The 19,825-nt window shown below is 39.3% G+C and overlaps 1 protein-coding gene across 6 annotated transcripts in view; it reads right to left on the bottom strand.

Annotated features, from left to right (window-relative positions):
- DEPDC5 (DEP domain containing 5, GATOR1 subcomplex subunit) overlaps positions 1-19,825 on the bottom strand; it is a 132,634-nt gene that overhangs the window by 106,910 nt on the left and 5,899 nt on the right. For all 6 annotated transcript variants that reach the window (XR_013967833.1, XM_080821115.1, XM_080821114.1 and 3 more), the window contains exons 5-8: positions 19,269-19,354; positions 18,322-18,405; positions 17,284-17,333; positions 3,278-3,347 (exon numbers count right to left, since the gene is read on the bottom strand). Coding sequence is in view for 5 of the 6 variants with exons in the window: in XM_080821115.1 (XP_080677241.1) it covers positions 3,278-3,347; positions 17,284-17,333; positions 18,322-18,405; positions 19,269-19,354 (290 nt within the window). In the remaining variant the exon portion in view is untranslated. The remainder of the gene's footprint in view (positions 1-3,277; positions 3,348-17,283; positions 17,334-18,321; positions 18,406-19,268; positions 19,355-19,825) is intronic.

Here is a 19,825-nt window from a genome sequence, read left to right on the forward strand (position 1 = left end):
CTCCTTGTGCACACTCTCTCTCTCTGACAAATAAATAAATAAAATCTTTAGAATGAAGGATGTTGATGGATAACATTCTATACCAGTTTGTTTGGTTTTTTTTAAATAGGTAATCTCTATATCCAACATGGGGCTTGAACTCATGACAAGATGAAGAGCCACATGCCTACCAACTGAGCCAGCCAGGTACCCATCTACCAATTTTTTTTTTTTTTTTTTCAAATTAAGTGTTTAAAAAAAAAAAAAAGAAAAGCACAGTAGCAGGTAGAAGGTGCTTCCATATTATTTTTAAATATGTGAATGAGGGATGCCTGGGTGGCTCAGTCGGTTAGGCCGCTGCCTTCGGCTCAGGTCATGATCCTGGGGGCCTGGGATCAAACCCCACATGGGGCTCCTTGTCCAGCGGGGAGGCTGCTTCTCTCTCTGCCTCTGCCTGCCACTCTGCCTGCTTGTGCTCTCTTTATGACAAATAAATAAAATCTTAAAAAATCTTCAAATATGTGAATGAATGAGGTTGAAGAGGTAAATAAGCATATGCCAAATTATTGTGGTCTTTGTAAATTATGCTTAAGAGTAAATTTCTAGAAAAGTGGGGACAAGCAAAACAAGATCACTATAAAAGAACAATTTGTGCCCATTAGAGCTGCAAAAACTTTAAAAATCTAATACTGGGGCGCCTGGGTGGCTCTGTGGGTTGGGCCTCTGCCTCCGGCTCGGGTCGTGATCTCACGATCCTGGGATCAAGCCCCACATCTGGGCTCTCTGCTCAGTGGGGAGCCTGCTTCCCCCTCTCTCTCTGCCTCTCCCTGTGTCAAATAAATAAATAAAATTGTTAAAAAAGAAATGAATAAATAATTAAATAAAAATCAAAATCTAATACCAAATGTAGGAAAAAATGAAAAATAACAGGAAATTTTATATATTGCTATTAGGAATATTACCTGGTCCAAAATTTTTGAAAAATAATTTTCCATTATCTTACCTATGGCCTATACACTCCTAAGTATAGATTAAAAATATAGTATTGGGGGGGTGCCTGGGTGGCTCAGTGGGTTAAAGCCTCTGCCTTCGGCTCAGGTCGTGGTCCCAGGGTCCTGGGATCGAGCCCCGTGTCGGGCTCTCTGCTCAGCAGGGAGCCTGCTTCCCTTCCTCTCTCTCTGCCTGCCTCTCTGCCTATTTGTGATCTCTGTCTGTCAGATAAATAAATAAAATCTTAAAAAAATATATATATAGTATTGGGGAGCACCTGGGTGGGCACAGTCAGTTGAGTGTCTGACTCCTGGTTTTGGCTGAGGTCATGATCTAGTCATGAGATCCAGCCCTGTGTTGGGCTCTGTGCTTGGTGCAGAGTCTGCTTGGGACTCTCTCTCCCTCTCCCTCTGCCCCTCCCCTCTGCACACTCTCTCCTTTAAATTAATAAATTAATCTTTTTTTTAAAGATTTTATTTATTTATTTGACAGAGAGAGATATCACAAGCAGGCAGAGAGGCAGGCAGAGAGAGAGGGGGAAGCAGGCTCCCCTCTGAGCAGATAGCCCGACGCAGGGCTCGATCCCAGGACCCCGAGACCATGACCCGAGCTGAAGGCAGAGTTTTAACCCACTGAGCCACCCAGGCACCCCAAATCTTTAAAAATATATAAAAAGGGGATGCCAGGTGGTTCAGTCAGTTAAGTGTCCAAGTCTTCATTTTAGCTCAGGTCATGATCTCAGGGTTGTGAGATCAAGCCCTGAATCGAGTTCTGCTCTCAGTGGGAATCTGCTTGAGATTCTCTTCCTCTCTCTCTCCCTCTGCCCCCACCTTGCTCGCACACCTGTGCTGGACCTCTTTCAAATAAATAAATCTTAAAAGTATATACATATTAGTATTAGGTACAAAAAGCTAGCTAAAAAGGACTATACTTTTTTTGACTTTACAAAGCTCAAAAATTAGTGAAACAAATAATATACTGTTAAAACACATATGTATTTGTTACTAAGTAAACAAGAAAAATACACAAAAATAGAATTCAGATAGCAGTTACCTATAAAAGCACTGGTTCTCAACTAGAGGCAATTTTGCTCCCCAAGGGGACACTCAGTAATATCTGGAGATGTTTCTGATTGTCATGACTCACAGGGTACTACCGGAATCTTGTGCAGAGAAATTAGGGATGCTGCTAAATGTCCCATAATGCATGAGACAGCCCCCCCAATCACATTACTGCTATGTTGGACCAGGTAATTCGTTGTTCTGGAGATCTGTCTTATACATTATAATCATGTTTACCACCCTTCTTCACAAAATCCTGGCTGTGACACATAAAAATGTCTCCAGACATTGCCAAAAGATCCCAGTGGAGGCAAGATCACCCTCCGGTCAAACCACCACTCCCAAAGGAGGCAGAGGATGAGAACAAGGAAGAGCAGACAGGTGGTTTCACCAGCATGGGTAATGTTTACAGCTCTTCAGTTTGGATTTTTCCAACTAGAATAGAGAACCAAAGAAGGAAATTCCTTCACAAAAGTCTCTGTTGATGTTTACCAACTGCAGTCTTCTACTAAGTTTAACCTTTGCTATATACTCGCAGGCATCAAAGCCTGCAAACTAGACACTGCATTTCCATGTTTAGACCTCTTTCAGAAGAGAAAACAAAGGGGCACCTGCATGCCTCAGTCAGCTGAGGAAGGCAGCTAAGCATCTGCCTTCCAGTCAGGTCATGATCCCAGGGTCCTGAGATTGAGTCCCCCACCGGGCTCCCTGCTCAGTGGGGAGTCTGCTTCTTCCTCTGCCCCTCCCTCCACTTGTGCCCGCACGCTTGCTCTCTCTCTCTCTCATAAGTAAATAAACAAACAAATAAATAAGAAGAGAAAACAAAGATTTGACCCCAGACTGGAGAGCTCCAACTATAAAACATTAGAATTCCAGGAGTCCTTGGGGAACCTGGGTAGCTCAGTGGGTTAAGTCTCTGCCTTCAGCTCGGGTCATGATCCCAGGGTCCTGGGACTGAGCCCCGTATCCAGCTCTCTGCTCAGCGGGGAGCCTGCTTCCCCCTCCCCCTGCTTTTCTACCTACGTGTGATTTCTCTTTCTCTGTGTCAAATAAATAAACAAAATCTTCAAAAAAAGAAAGAAAGAATTCCAGGAGTCCTTAACAATATTACAATATTATTTACCAGGGTGAACAGTACCCATCAGGAGATAATCAAGTTTTTCATTGTTTCTGATTTGTTTTTGGTGTCAGGACTCAGACATAATGGTATGAAGAAACAAAACCAAAAGGCATTTTATCAGTCTCACCCTGGTATCTTCACTGATATAACCACACATGACCTTCTCATTCTTCACCCACAGCTCACCAGCCTGTGCCCTGAAAAGACAGATACACAGGGTTATTGCAAGTCTTACGTAAAACACAAAGAAACAGGGATAACTTCAGGGTGGCTCCCTGTACTCTGATACTTATCTCTAAATGACCTGCCCAGTTACCGATTTCCAGAGAGAATGCCATGAACAGATTACGCAACATAAAGAATTCTCAGAATGGAGTGGAAGTGCCCTTTCTTCCTTTCTGCTATGGGCTGGAGTAGCTGGTGTCAAGATGGACAAGTTCATGAAACCCAGAAGGTGGTGCTGGTCCTGGCCAGACACTGCTCCAGATGCAAAGCATTGATGATGGCACCTCAAACTGTCCCTACAGCCATACTTTGGTGGTTGGAATTGACCACTATCCCCACAAAGTGACAGCTGCCATGGGCAAGAAGAAAATCACCAAGAGATCAAAGATCAAGACTTTTGTGAAAGCTGGTAACTACAAACAACTTCATGACCACAAGGTACTCTGTGGATACCCCCTTGGAAAAAAACTATCATCAACAGGACATCTTCAGAGACCCTACTCTTAAACACAAGGCCTGAAGAGAGGCCAAGGTCAAGTTCGAGGAGAGATATGAGACAAGCAAGAACAAGTGGTTCTTCCAGAAGCTCCAGTTTTAGATCTGTTTTGTCATTAAAAATAGAAGAAGAAAAAAAAAGAATTCTCAGAGTATAATGAATTTATATGACAGTTCTTAATCTGGGAATCCATAGGCAACATGCAAGTCTCAGGAAGGGCTTCAGGAAATCCATGAATCCTCTGAAATCATGCAAAGATTTCTGGGCAAAGAATTACAGTTTTTGTCAAATCTCTAGAGGGTCCATGTCACAAAAATAATTAGGAAGAACTGACAAACAATTTTGATAATCCCAGCTTTGATATGATGAGTTTCAACAAAAACAAAAATCCATCTTAATATCAGGATTAGAAGACAAGCCATTAGGAGGCATGGGACAGAGTCCCTATTCAATGGAGGCCACTCTGAAAAATATTCATGGCAACTTGATATTGCACTTTGGGGCTTAATGTCTTTTGCTCTGCAACTTATTAAGGGCATGAAGTGGATAGCATAGTTCAAAGAGCATGTCCTTCTGAGCTGACCAGCCTTGAGTGGAACTATTCTCGGCAGGAATCTCAGTTCTAAATGTACTTAAGTAGATGAACGGCCATAGGGAAATAACTCTGAGGCCCAGCACCCTTATCTTAAAAAAGGAAATAATGATGTTTACTTTATAGAGCTATTCAGAGAATTAAACCACATACTGTGGGGAAACTGATCAGGACAGTGCTGGGATAGGAGGTGTCAGAGTTAAGACTACTAGTAGCGGGGCGCCTGGGTGGCTCAGCAGGTTAAGCCTCTGCCTTCGGCTCAGGTCATGATCTCAGGGTCCTGGGATCAAGCCCCGCATTGGGCTCTCTGCTCAGCAGGGAGCCTGTTTCTCCCTCTCTCTCTGCCTGCCTCTCTGCCTACTTGTGACCTCTGTCTCTCTGTCAAATAAATAAAATCTTAAAAAAAAAAAAAAAGAGTACTAGTAGCTACTTGTATTAGCAAGAACTGTAACAATGGTAAGCATTTTTTTAAAGATTTTATTTATTTATTTGCCAGAGAGTGTGTGTGTGAGTGCACAAGCAGGAGGAGCAGCAGGCAGAGGTAGAAGGAGGATCTCTGTTTAGCAAGGAGCCTGATGAGGGACTCGATCCCAGAACCCTGGGATCATGACCTGAGCCCAAGGCAGACACTCAACTGACTGAGCCACCCAGGCACCCCCAGTCTCAATCTTTCTGAGCCAGTTTTTTAAAAAATCAGTAAATGTGATTAATAAGAACACTGCCCCATCCATCTTCTACAGCTCTTGAGAAGACCCAGTAAAAGAGATCACTGTAAATGAGAGTACTTGGTGTACTGTGAAACAATTATTATTCCAATGTAAATGGTTCCTTATAAAACACATATAGAGGGGCGCCTGCATGGCTCAATAGGTTAAAGCCTCTGCTTTCAGCTTGGGTCATGATCCCAGGGTCCTGGGATCGAGCCCTGCATCAGGCTCTCTGCTCAGCAGGGAGCCTGCTTCCCTTCCTCTCTCTCTGCCTGCCTTTCTGCCTACTTGTGATCTCTGTCAAATAAATTTTTAAAAATAAACATAAAAATAAAACACACATAGAAAATTCAGTATTGACCTTTGCTCCTAAACCTAAAATCTGCCCTTTGCCAAACAGGAACTGAGAATGACCCTGAGGTAGATTTTCTTCTCTTTTCTGCTGGTTCAAGGGAAGAAAAACTGCCACGGACCAATGCAAACACAAAATCCATTATCCCCCAAGACAGAACCTAAGAGCACACATGGCTTATGACAAGACAGAAGGGCACACTGCCAAGCCTTGAGGATGAAGGTAACCCAGGGAGTACTAGCCCTTGATTTATGTAGAAGCTTAGGCAGGGCACATCCCCTCCCTTTTCTATCGAGTGAGCTGCTGAGGATCAGTGACTTCCACTATCCTTTACAACTAAATTTCATCCTTCTGTGAATACGAAGTTAAAATAAATGCAAAGTATGGTCACTATCTTGTTACTGTGTAACACAGCTTTGAACAAACTGAATGTCCAACAATGGCAGACAGGTTAAGTAAATTATGATGTAACCAGACAAGAGAATATCATGCAACCATTAAACTCATGTTTACAAGGAGTTTTAACTTCACCACAAGTGTTTATAAGCCTTTAAGTAGAAAAAAGGATACAAAATAGTACACACAGTATCATCATCTATATAAAAATATATGCATGCATGTGTATGCATGAAAATAAACATTGAGGGGTACCCGATTCAGACAGTAGGTCAGGCATGCAACTCTTGATCTCTGGGTGGTGAGTTCAAGCCACACTTTGGACATGGAGATTACTTAATCAAAAATAAAAAAAGAAAGGAAGGAAGAAAGGAAAGAAGGGGCACCTGGGTGGCTCAGTCAGTTAAGCACCTGCCTTTGGCTCAGGTCATGATCTCGGAGTTGTGGGATCGAGACTCACATTGGACTCCCTGCCCAGTGGAGAGTCTGCTTCTCCCTCTGCCTCTCACTCATTCTCTCTCTCTCTCTCTCTCTCTCAAATACATAAATAAATCTTTTTAAAAAATAAAAGAAAGAGTCAAGATGGCAGAGGAGTAGCAGACTGAGATGACATCAGGTCGCAGGAGTTCAGCTAGATAGTTATCAAACCATTCCAAACACCTACAAACACAACAAGAGATTGAAGAGAAGAAGAGCAGCAATTCTAGAAACAGAAAATCGACCACTTTCTGAAAGGTACGATGTGCGGAGAAATGAATCTGAAGCAACAGGAAGATAGACCGTGGAAGGAGGGGCCGGCTCCCGGCAAGCAGTGGAGCAACAGAGCACAAAATCTGAACCCTTAGAAGTCTGCTCCACTGAGGAACATTGCTCTAGAGGCTAAGCAAGGGTGAAGCCCTCACGGGGAGAGTGTGGTCTCAGGTCCCGCAAGGTCACAGAAGGATTGGGAGTGTCTGAATGTAGCAGAACTCACAGGTATCAGAGCGGGGAAGCTGGCTACAGAGACAGAGCCAAGGAGTGAGCTCTCAGCTTGGGAATCTTAAACCATGATCCATGGCACAGTCAGACCACTGCTATCAGAGCAGGGACCCCACAAGTGGCAGATCCGGAGAAACCCACCTTCATCTGCCGGAAAAGCAGAGCGGCAGGAATCTGCTGGGTTTGGAGACTCCAAAGAGGGCTGTGTGCCAGAGACAGAAACGCTCAGTCACAGGCCGGGTGAGCTAGGAGTGCGGCCGAGACCAGGGAGAGGGGAGTGACTGAGCGCTTTTCTCCAAGGGCGCACTGAGGAGTGGGGCCCAAGCTCTCGGCTATTCCAGGCCAGAGAGTGGGAGGCCGCCATTTTAATTCCCGTCCTCCAGAGCTCTACGGAAAGCGTTAGCGGAAGAAAGGCTCCAGAGAGCGAACTGAGCAGATTACTTAGCCCAGCCCCTGGCAAGGGCGGCGCAATTCCACCTCGGGCAAAGACATTTGAGAATCACTATGACAGGCCCCTCCCCCAGAGATCAGCAGGAACAGCTAGCCAAGACCAAGCTCACTGATCAAGGAGAACAGTGGAATTCCAGAGGAGGGGAAAGCAAAGCATGCAATGCATGGTTTTCTCCCTGTGATTCTTCAGTCTTGCAAGGTTAATTAATTTTTTTAATTTAATTTTTTTCTTATTCTAATTTTTTTTAACTTTTCCTCTTTCCTCTTTCAACATTTTTTTAACTAGTTTATCTTAACAATACCTTTCTAAAAAAAAATGTTTTTAAACCTTCATTATTATAATCATATTTTATCCTTCATTGTATCTAACTTTATTTCTTGTATACATATAGGGTTTTTCTTCTAAAAAATTTTGGGATACAATTTCTTCTAATAGATCAAAATATACCCTAAATCTAGCACAGGGCTTTGTTCTAGTCTCCAGCCTGACCAAATTCTCTCCACCTTCTTTTTCTTTCTTTTACCAACCAATGTATCTTACCAATTCTTTTTTAGAAATTTTTTTTAAATTTTCATCTTTACAGTCATATTCCATTCCTTCATCATGTTTACCTTTAATTTTGTATATATGTAAGTTTTTCTTTCTTGAAATTTTGGGAATTAGTTTCTTCTAAGAGACCAAAATACACCCCAAATCAAGTGGATGGCTCTGTTCTATTCACTAGTCTAATATATATATATATATACACATACACACACACACATATATATACGTATTATAAAAAATACATATATATACATATATGTACATATATATGTACATATATACATATATACATATTAAAAATGTATATATACACATATTAAAAAATACATATATATGTGTGTGTATGTGTATATATATATATATATGTATTTTTTTAAATTTATTTTTAAATTTTTTTTAAACTCCCTTTTACCCCCTTTCTCCACCCCCTGATTTGGGGTCTCTTCTGATTTGGATAGCATACATGTATCTAGGGTCTTTGCCACCCTTTTAGTTATTTTATTCTCTCGTTCATATCTGGATAAAATGACAAGGTAGAAAAACTAACCACAAAAAAAAGAATAAGAGGCAGTACCAAAGGCTAGGGACCTAATCAATACAGATATTGGTAATATGTCAGATCTAGAGTGCAGAATGACGATTCTCAAGGTGCTAGCCAGGCTCGAAAAAGGTATGGAAAATATTAGAGAAACCCTGTCTGGAGAAATAAAAACCATCTCTGGAGAAATAAAAGAACTAAAATCTAACCAAGCTGCAATAAAAAAACCTATTAATGAGGGGCAATAAAAAATGGAGGCTCTTACTGCTAGGATAAATGAGGCAGAAGTGAGAATTAGTGATATAGAAAACCAAATGATGGAGAATATAGAAGCTGAGCAAAAGAAAGATAAACAACTACTGGACCATGAGGGGAGAATTCGAGAGATAAGTGAGTGATACTATATGACAAAACAGTATTAGAATTGGGACTCCAGAAGATGAAGGAGGCAGAAGGTATATTGGAGGAAATTATTGTAGAGAATTTCCCTAATATGGCAAAGGGAATAAGCATCGAAATCCAGGAGGTGCAGAGAACCCCCCCTCAAAATCAATAAAAATTGGTCCACACCCCATCATCTAATAGTAAAACTTAAAAGTCTTAGTGACAAAGAGAAAATCCTGAAAGCAGCCTGGAACAAGAAGTCTGTAACATACAATGGTAAAAATATTAGACTGGCAGCAGACTTGTCCAGAGACCTGGCAGGCCAGAAAGAACTGGCATGATATATTCAGAGCACTAAATGAGAAAAACATGCAGCCAAGAATACTATATCCAGCTAGGCTATCACTGAAAATAGAAGTAGAGATAAAAACCTTCCAGGACAAACAAAAACTAAAAGAATTTGTAAACACCAAACCAGCCCTACAGGAAATATTGAAAGGGGTCCTCTAAGCAAAGAGAGAGCCTAGAAGTACTAGACTAGAAAGGAACAGAAACAATATACAGTAACACTCACCTTAGAGGCAATACACTAGCATTAAATTCATATCTGTCAATAATAACCTTGCATGTAAATGGGTTAAATGCCCCAATCAAATGACACAGGGTTAAAAAAAAAAAAAAAAAAGACACGGGGTATCAGAATGGATAAAAAAACAAAACCCATCAATATGCTGTCTACAAGAAACTCATTTTAGACCCAAAGACACCTCCAGATTTAAAGTGAGGGGGTGGAAAACCATTTACCATGCTAATGGACATCAAAAGAAAGCTGGGGTGGCAATCCTTATATGAGATAAATCAGAATTTAAACCAAAGACTATAATAAGAGATGAGGAAGGACACTATATCATACTCAAAGGGTCTGTCCAACAAGAAGACATAACAATTTTAAATATCTGCCCCTAAAATGGGAGCAGCCAACTATATAAACCAATTAATAACAAAATCAAAGAAATACATCGATAGTAATACAATAATAGCAGGGGACTTTAACACTCCCCTCACTGAAATGGACAGATCATCTAAGCAAAAGATCAACAAGGAAATAAAGGCCTTAAATGACACACTGGACCAGATGGACATCACAGATACATTCAGAACATTCCATACCAAAGCAACAGAATATACATTCTTCTCTAGTGCACATGGAACATTCTCCAGAACAGACCACATCCTGGGTCATCAATCAGGTCTCAACCGGTATCAAAAGATTGGGATCATTCCCTGCATGTTTACAGACCACAATGCTCTGAAGCTAGAACTCAATCACAAGAGGAAATTTGGAAAGAACGAAAATACATGGAGACTAAACAGCATCCTTCTAAAAAATGAATGGGTCAACCGGGAAATTACAGAAGAATTGAAAAAATTCATGGAAACAAATGATAATGAAAACACAACAGTTCAAAATCTGTGGGACACAACAAAGGCAGTCCTGAGAGGAAAATATATAGCGCTACAAGCCTTTCTCAAGAAACAAGAAAGGTCTCAAATACACAATCTAACCCTACCCCTAAAGGAGCTGGAGAAAGAACAACAAAGAAAGCCTAAACCCAGCAGGAGAAGAGAAATCATAAAGATCAGAGCAGAAATGAATGAAAATGAAACAAACAAACAAACAAAAAAAAAAAAACAAAAAAACAAAAAACGGTAGAACCAATTAATGAAACTAGGAGCTGGTTCTTTGAAAGAATAAGATTGATAAACCCCTGGCCAGACTTATCAAAAAGAAAAGAGAAAGGACCCAAATAAATAAAACCATGAATGAAAGAGGAGAGATCACAACCAACACCAAAGAAATACAAACAATTATAAGAACATATTACAAGCAACTATACGCCAGCAAATTTGACAATCTGGAAGAAATGGATGCATTCCTAGAGATGTATAAACTACCAAAATTGAACCAGGAAGACATAGAAAACCTGAGCGGACTTGTAACCAGTAAGGAGATTGAAGCAGTGATCAAAAAAATCTCCCAACAAACAATAGCCCAGGGCCAGACGGCTTCCCAGGGTAATTCTACCAAACATTTAAAGAAGAATTCATTCCTATTCTCCTGAGACTGTTCCAAAAAATAGAAATGGAAGGAAAACTTCCAAACTCATTTTATGAGGCCAGCATTATCTTGATCCCAAAACCAGACAAAGACCCCATCAAAAAAGAGAATTACAGACCAATATCCTTGATGAACACAGATGTGAAAATTCTCACCAAAATACTGGCCAAGAGGATCCAACATTACATTAAAAGGATTACTTACCACAACCAAGTGGGATTTGTTCCAGGGCTGCACGGTTGGTTCAACATCCGCAAATCAATCAATGTGGTACAATATATTAACAAAAGAAAGAACAAGAACCATATGATCCTCTCAAAAGATGTTGAAAAAGCATTTGACAAAGTACAGCATCCTTTCTTGATCAAAACTCTTCAAAGTGTAGGGATAGAGGGCACATACCTCAATATCATCAAAGCCATCTTTGAAAAACCCACAGCAAATATCATTCTCAATGGAGAAAAACTGAGAGCTTTGCCACTAAGGTCAGGAACACAGCAGGGATGTCCATTATCACCACTGCTATTCAACATAGTACTAGAAGTCCTAGCCTCAGCCATCAGACAACAAAAAGAAATTAAAGGCATCCAAATCTGCAAAGAAGAAGTCAAACTATCACTCTTCGCAGATGATATGATACATATGTGGAAAACCCAAAACACTCCACTCCAAATCTGCTAGAACTTGTACAGGAATTCAGTTAAGTGCCAGGATATAAAATTAATGCACAGAAATCAGTTGCATTTCTATACACCACCAACAAGACAGAAGAAAGAGAAATTAAGGAGTCAATCCCATTTCAATTGCACCCAAAACCATAAGATACCTAACCAAAGAGGCAAAGAATCTATACTAAGAAAATTATAAAGTACTCATGAAAGAAATTGAGGAAGACACAAAGAAATGGAAAAATGCCCCATGCTCGTGGATTGGAAGAACAAATATAAAATGTCTATGCTACCTAAAACAATCTACATGTTTAATGCAATTCCTATCAAAATCCCATCCAAAAAAAAACAAAAAACAAAAAAACCCAACTGTTGTTTTTTTTTTCCAAAGAAATGGAACAAATAATCCTAATATTTATATGGAACCAGAAAAGACCTCGAATAGCCAGAGCAATATTGAAAAAGAAAGCCAAAATTGGTGGCATCACAATTCCAGACTTCAAGCTCTATTACAAAGCTGTCATCATCAAGACAGTATGGTACTGGCACAAAAACAGACACATAGATCAATGGAACAGAATAGAGAGCCCAGAAATAGACCCTCAACTCCATGGTCAACTAATCTTCAACAACGCAGTAAAGAATGTCCAATGGAAAAAAAATGGTCTCTTCAACAAATGGTATTGGGAAAACTGGATAGCCATATGCAGAAAAATGAAACTGGACCATTTCCTTACACCACACACAAAAATAGACTCAAAATGGATGAAAGACCTCAATGTGAGACAGGAATCCAACAAAATCCTTGAAAAGAACACAGGCAGCAACCTCTTTGACCTCAGCTGCAGCAACTTCTCCCTAGAAACATCACCAAAGGCAAGGGAAGCAAGCACAAAAATGAACTATTGGGACTTCATCAGGATCAAAAGCTTTTGCACAGCAAAGGAAACAATCAACAAAACCAAAAGACAACTGACAGAATGGGAGAAGATATTTGCAAACAACATATGAGATAAAGGGCTAGTATCCAAAATCTAAAAAGAACTTATCAAACTCAACACCCAAAGAACAAATAATTCAATCAAGAAATGGGCAGAGGACGTAAACAGACAATTCTGCAAAGACATCCAGATGGCCAAAAGACACATGAAAAAGTGCTCCACATCACTCGGCATCAGGGAAACACAAATCAAAACCACAATGAGATACCACCACACACCAGTCAGAATGGCTAAAATTAACGAGTCAGGAAACGACAGATGCTGGCGAGGATGGGAAGAAAGGGGAACATTCCTCACTGCTAGTGGGAATGCAAGCTGGTGCAGCCACTCTGGAAAACAGTATGGAGGTTCCTCAAAAAGTGGAAAATAGAGCTACCCTATGACCCAGCAATCGCACTACTGGGTATTTACCCTAAAGATACAAATGTAGTGATCTGAAGGGGCACATGCACCCGAATGTTTTATAGCAGCAATGTCCACAATAGCCAAATTATGAAAAGAACCTAGATGTCCATCAACAGAGGAATGGATAAAGAAGATGTGGTATATATATATACACAAAGGAATACTAGGCAGCCATCAAAAGAAACGAAATCTTCCCATTTGCAACGACATGGATAGAACTAGAGGGTATTATACTGAGTGAAATAAGTCAATCAGAGAAAGACAATTATCATATGATCTCCCTGATATGAGGAATTTAAGAGGCAAAGTGGGGGGTTTAAGGGGTAAGGAAGGAAAAAATGAAACAAGATGGGATTGGGAGGGAGACAAACCATAAGAGACACTTAATCTCACAAAACAAACTGAGGGTTGCCAGGGGGAGGGAGGCAGGGAGAGGGTGGTTGGGTTATGGACATTGGGGAGGGTATGTGCTATGGTGAGTGCTGTGAAGTATGTAAGCCTGACAATTCACAGACCTGTACTGTGGGGCTAATAATGCATTATACGTTAATAAAAATTTTAAAAAAAGATATTAGCAAACAGCATTCAACAATACATTAAAAGGATAATTAACTGTGAAAAAAAATTTTTAAAAATTAAAGAAAAAAAATACTGAAAGGTCACACTAAAATTTAATAGTGGTCACCTATACATAGTTAGCTTATATCCCACCCTAAGTTTTCTACTTTTTTTTTTTTTGAGATTTTATTTATTTATTTGAGAGAGACAGAGCACAAGCAGGGGGATCAGCAGAGGAAGAGGTACAAGCACACTCCCTACTCAGCAGGGAGCCTGATACGTTTTGATCCCAGGACCCTGGGATTATGACCCGAGCTGAAGTCAGACACTTAACCACCTGAGCCACCCAGGGACCTCTCTTTTTTTTTTTTTTTAAGATTTTATTTATTTATTTGAGACAGAGAAAACATGCACACATAAGCATGAGTGGGAGTAGGGGTAGAGGGAACGGGAGGAAGAGAACCCCACTGAGCTGGGAGCCTGATGAGGGGCTCGATCTCAGACAGGGCCTGAGCTGAAGGCAAAAGCATAACCAACTGAGACCCAGGTACCCCAAGTTTTTTTTTTTTCTTTATACTCTCTGTACTACCCAAATTTTCTAGAATAAATGTTTTTTTCAAATTATGAAAGCAAAGTTTTCAGGTTTGGTTTTTTTTCCCACAGAATATAAAATCATGTATACTACATGGTCTCAAGCCAAAAAGAATATTTTGGCAGAACTACATCAAAATGTTAATAGTGGTTGATTCTGAGTAGTAATGTTATGTTTCTCTTCCCTGCTTCTTTTTTCCATTTTTCAAACTGTTTACATTGAACACATATTATATATAAAAAATACTTAGCATATGCCTGGTATCTAACATGTGATAAACAAGTGGTACTTAGTACTAATACTATAGTTAGAGAAGACATTCTAAGAGAATGGCCACCATAGAAGACTCAAGTCAGAGAAGATTCCAGATCTGCAATACAGCAGATCTAGCAGGAAAACACCCAAACTGGGTATTTCAAGGGGGTTTAACTATGACTCTCCACACTGGTCTGTCTGCTTCTGGACAGCTGAGAAGTCAAGGCCAGAAATTATCCGGTGTTGCTCCCTCTGGAGTGTGATCAGAAAAAAAATCTTTTTTTCAGTAAAAAAAGATACCGTAGCTAGTCAGCAGTCCCAAAACTACCTGGAAAAACTTCACGATGAAATCAAATGGACTAGGTTTTTAAGTTCCATATTTTTAAAAAAGCAAAATGCTAATTTTTAGGAGATAGTATTTTAGTGCAGTATTTTTCTTTTAAATTTTTAATTTTTTTTAAGTTATCTATTGCAGGGTTTATTTTTAACATTTTGAAGAATACATTGGGAATTTAGTCTGAGAAAATCAAAATGTTTACCTCTGAAGGAAAAATGATGCTTCAAAGGCAAGGTCTCAAGGTAATGAAATTGTCTCATATGTCCTTAAGAATTAACTAAATTACCAAGTAAAGAAGCTAAATTACAGAAAACTTCAATAATTATGACTTTATGTAAATAACGACTACCTTTTGTTATGTGAGGCCCAGATTATCTTTTTTTTAGTTTCTTTCTTTCCTTCTTTTTTTCTTTTTGTCTTCTTAATTTGCATGCCTCCTCGTAGGAAAGAAAGTGACTTTTGATTCAGTGTAGGAAGATTATAAGTAAGTATTCTGGAGAAATAGTAGAAGACTGTGGTTTACATTTAACCATGAATAAGCAAAATATTATACAGATCTTTAAAAGTCTAAGCCTGACATTATGTCAGGGTTCTCGTTTCTGTATCTGGCACCATGTGGATATGGGCACTTGCACAGAAAAACAAGTAATTTAAGAATGAAAGGTATCTGAGTGGGTTTCTAAACCAGGACTCAGCTAACTATAGCCCGCAGGCCAAATCCAGTCCATCTCCTATTTTTATGTGGCTCACAGTTAAGAATGGATTTTATATTTTTAAATGCTAAAAAAAAAAAAAAAAGCCCAAAAAACAAAAACTTTGCAACAGAGACCTGAGACCCATGTAGCCCAAAGCATAAAATATTTACTCTCTGGTCCTTTACGGAAAAAGATTCTAAACCAACCATTTCATTTTGCAGAGGAGTAGACTCAGAGTCTCCCTGACCTGCCCAACATCACCCCACTAATCACTGGCAGCACAGGAACAGATTATAGGTTTCCGGACTCCTGGCCCACCACCTTGGAGAGACTAAGTTGTACCGGAAAGCATGAATCTAGGTTACATTTCTTATTTAGCTCAAGGCTTAGTCACTTCTTGGGCTGTGCTTTATAATGTTTCACTAAAATTTCTCAAAGAATCTTGACCCTCCAATTTTTAAACCATCCCCTTTTTGGGGAAAAAAAATGAATCCTTTATCCTTTCTTTCCTTTAGGATCAGTAGTTCAGACTAACCAATTAGCCCTAATTGATGATGAAATGTTCTTTACAAAAGGGATTCTGAGGGTGCCTGGGTGGCTCAGTCAGTTAAGTGTCTGCCTTCAGCTCAGGTCATGATCCCCAAGGTCCTAGGATCAAGTCCTACATCAGGCTCCCTGCTCAGTGGGGAGTCTGCTTCTCCCTCTCCCTCTGTGTGCTTGCATGCATGCACTCTCTCTCTCTCTCACTCTCTTTAATAAATAAATACATCTTAAGAAGAAAGGAAGCAAGAAAGAAAGAAAGAAAGAAGGAAAGAAATGGATGGATGGATGGATGAATGGATTCTGGCTAATAAAGGTAGGAGAAATGACTGAATCAGAAAATCACCAACATAAAACGATCATCAATGGGTGATACCATTAGGTGAAAAGTTGATGGGGAACTTCTTAATGGAGGACCAGACTACCTCACTGGAACCCACTGATCAATCCTAGTGCCATTAAAAGTGAGTCAACCAGGGGTGCCTGGGTAGCTCAGTGGATTGATTGTCTGACTTTTGATTCTGGCTCAGGTCATGGTCTTGGGGTCCTGAGATTGAGCCCCACTTTGACTCAGCATGGAGTCTGCTTGAGATTCTCTCTTTCCCTCTCCCTTTGCTCCCACTCACTCACATGTGAGCTCTCGCTCTCTCAAATAAATAAATAAAATCTTAAAAAAAAAAAAATGTGAGTCAACCAGATGTAAACATGCTTGTGTTATACATAACAAATTTCAGGAAAGAAACAATTTCTTCTAAGGAGAAGGATTTGTTTTTCATTATACACCTTTTTGCCCTGTTTGAAGGCTTTACTCTGTGGATGTTGTGCTTTTCAAATTAAAAGGGCTTTCAAAAAATCCCTTTTTCTCTCTTCTTTACAAACTGAAATTTAGGAATCATTTTAATAAATCAAGGGCAGTGCAATACGGTTAAAAAGGCAGCAAATCAGGAACTACTGGGCTAGTCTTTTTGTAACTCCAAGTATGTTTCTTAATCTGTAAAACAAGAAGGTTTGATTAAATACATTCATCTAAGGCTTTTTCTTGTTCTGAAATGATGATGCTATGCCTCCTTTGTTACAGAATACCATGTGGCTTCAGCAACTTCCACTCAACTTAAAACTACTGTAGTGTACTTCGGGATTTTTTGGTTTGTTTTAGCAACAACAGTCTAATCGTTTAAGCTATCATGTATTTTATTATATGGACACCACACACCTCAAATGCAGTACGTATCCCAGTTACTGCACTAGATCCTACTCCTAGATATTAGCTGATAAGTCAAGAGTGATGTAATACCTACCTGATGCCAGCAAATTCCACCTTTTGAGTGATATAGGCACATGTGCTGACCTAAGGAAGACAGAGAGACAGAGAGAATATGAGATTCAACAACACATCAAGGTCACAAAGAAGGTCTCCTGCCTTTTTAATTTCTTCTAACAACCAAAGGTTCAATTAACAAGGGAGTAATAGATTTACCCTATAGGCAAACCTGCTGGGACAAGTATAACAGTAGGTTCTTAAGAGTGTGACAAGTATAGACAATAATAAAGACCAGGTGGAAAATAAGTGCCCAGCTTCACTAACATGCTATCTTCACATATGTTTGCATACATATCTCTATTTACATGCTTATTTAATTACACAACATTCATTTCTCATTTTAGCTCTCATTTTATAGAATGGAACCCTCCCCTGTCCAATAAAAAATGAGCAAACATATTTTTTTCTGAAAATATTCACTGTATGGAAATTCCATCTATAATTCATTGCTTCACAATGCTCAAAATGCCCAATAAGAAAAATTTTCAGCACCAGCTCACAATGAATTGATCATTTTTTAAGTGGAAAACGTTAACTCAAAATAAATAGATCAGGAAAATGGGAGGATACGGCAAAAAGCAGTTTAACCAGGAAGCGACAAGATCTGGATTCTAGCCTGGTGTCAACTGCTGACTATAGTTTTTTAGTCTTGGGTAATCACTTATCCTCTCAATCTCAATTTTCACATCTATAAGTGAAGAGTAGTAAATAGCTATCCATGGGAATGACATGAACGTGTGAAAGCTAAAGTTCCATTCAAATGTAAGGTAATATTATAATTTCCCATTTGAACCAAAAATGTGGAGTAAAAATCTATAAACAAGCAAAACAAAGCTCAAAAAAACCACAAAGAGAATGGAAGAAGATACACAAAGGGTTTACAATAATTATCTGTGAAGCTGGTTTTAGAAATGATTTTATACCCTTCTCCCTATTAAATCTCTACAAGGAAAATGGATTATTTAATGTAACAGGAAAAGTAACAGACTTTTTTTTTTTTTAAATCACATCTTACCAAACTTTTCTTTAGTCGCCACATATCTCCACGGCCTATATACTGATCCTTAAAGGTTAATTCCACTAGGTCAAGGGTCACATCCTAAAAGGGATAATCAAATATATCTCTCTGTGTTACTCTGCCACACTTCATCTTAAGATAAGGCACACTCAGCATGGAGAAACTTTTTAGCAAACAAGAAAACTACTGGAAGAACATTTGATAACAGAACACTAACAAACATCATTTCATCCTGCCAGAAAAGGCTTCTGAGTACAGACGATAAGTCTACAACAGATGCTACAGTAGCTGGATCATGACTAAGTGCAAAGAGTACCAAAATAATAATTCTGTGTTTAGTCTTGATTCCGGCACTTACACAGGACATTGAGCTCTGTGTTTTATTTCCCTAGATAATGTCAGTGGTATCTTCTAAACAATGATTTTTACCTATTATAGCACCATTTCTCATTTCAGAAAAAAAAAATAAGAACACCTAGAGAAATTACAGTATTTTAATAGCAAATTTTACGTTGAGCTTGACATGTACCTATATATACAGAATCTTTTTTTTTTAAAGATTTATCTATTTATTTGACAGAGAGATCACAAGTAGGCAGAGAGGCAGGCAGAGAGAGAGAAGGAAGCAGGCTCCTCGCCGAGGAGAGAGCCTGATGCTGGGCTTGATCCCAGGACACTGGGATCATGACCCGAGCCGAAGGCAGAGGCTTTAACCCACTGAGCCACCCAGGCGCCCCTATATACAGAATCTTTTTAGGAAGGCTTTTATAAAAAGTGAGGGCTTTAAGTGCAACCTATATATATCTACAATTTAAGTGACCTATATATGACCACATATTTAATAATCTAACACTATACTTAAGTTTATTTCCTTAGAGACCCAACCTCTTGGGAACAGTATTAATTGTTCCCAAAAGATACTCAAGTCCAGAACAAACACATACCTTAGGGTCTACAACATTCACATAAACATCTTGATAAGGTCTTAATCGGAACACTTGAGTCACAGTCTGGTCCACACTAATAGTTTCTGAAACAGAAGAAATCTGGATCAGATAACATATTCTGAAAAAGCACACAAATATATTCTAATCTGTAGTCATTTGACAAGCAACACAAATGACTGCTGGCCATGGGTAAGAAAAATTCTCTGCCTTCCAGCATCTGAAAGCTTTTTAGGTGAAACAAGCATGTGAAATAAGACCCAAGCCTTCAGCAATTAAAAATGAAAGAAACAGAAATGGAGACAGAGGGAGAAAATTAAAGAAACCAAGGAGCAACATAAAAAAGTTCAAAGAACTGTGAAAATTCAGAAGGAGACCATTTCTCGTTTGGAATGAAAGTAGCCGAGGTAGTTAAGGGAGAAACAAACTTTTCAACGAGCTCTTACAGCTGGCAAGTAAGAAATATACCAGATGGCAGGAGATGGGGTGGTGAGAGCAAGGAGAAAACTCTTAGGATTTGGGTTTTGGTCTTTTTTTTTAAGATTTTATTTATTTAT

This window comes from Martes martes (genome assembly GCF_963455335.1).
Source record: "Martes martes genome assembly, chromosome: 13".
Taxonomy (NCBI): domain Eukaryota; kingdom Metazoa; phylum Chordata; class Mammalia; order Carnivora; family Mustelidae; genus Martes; species Martes martes.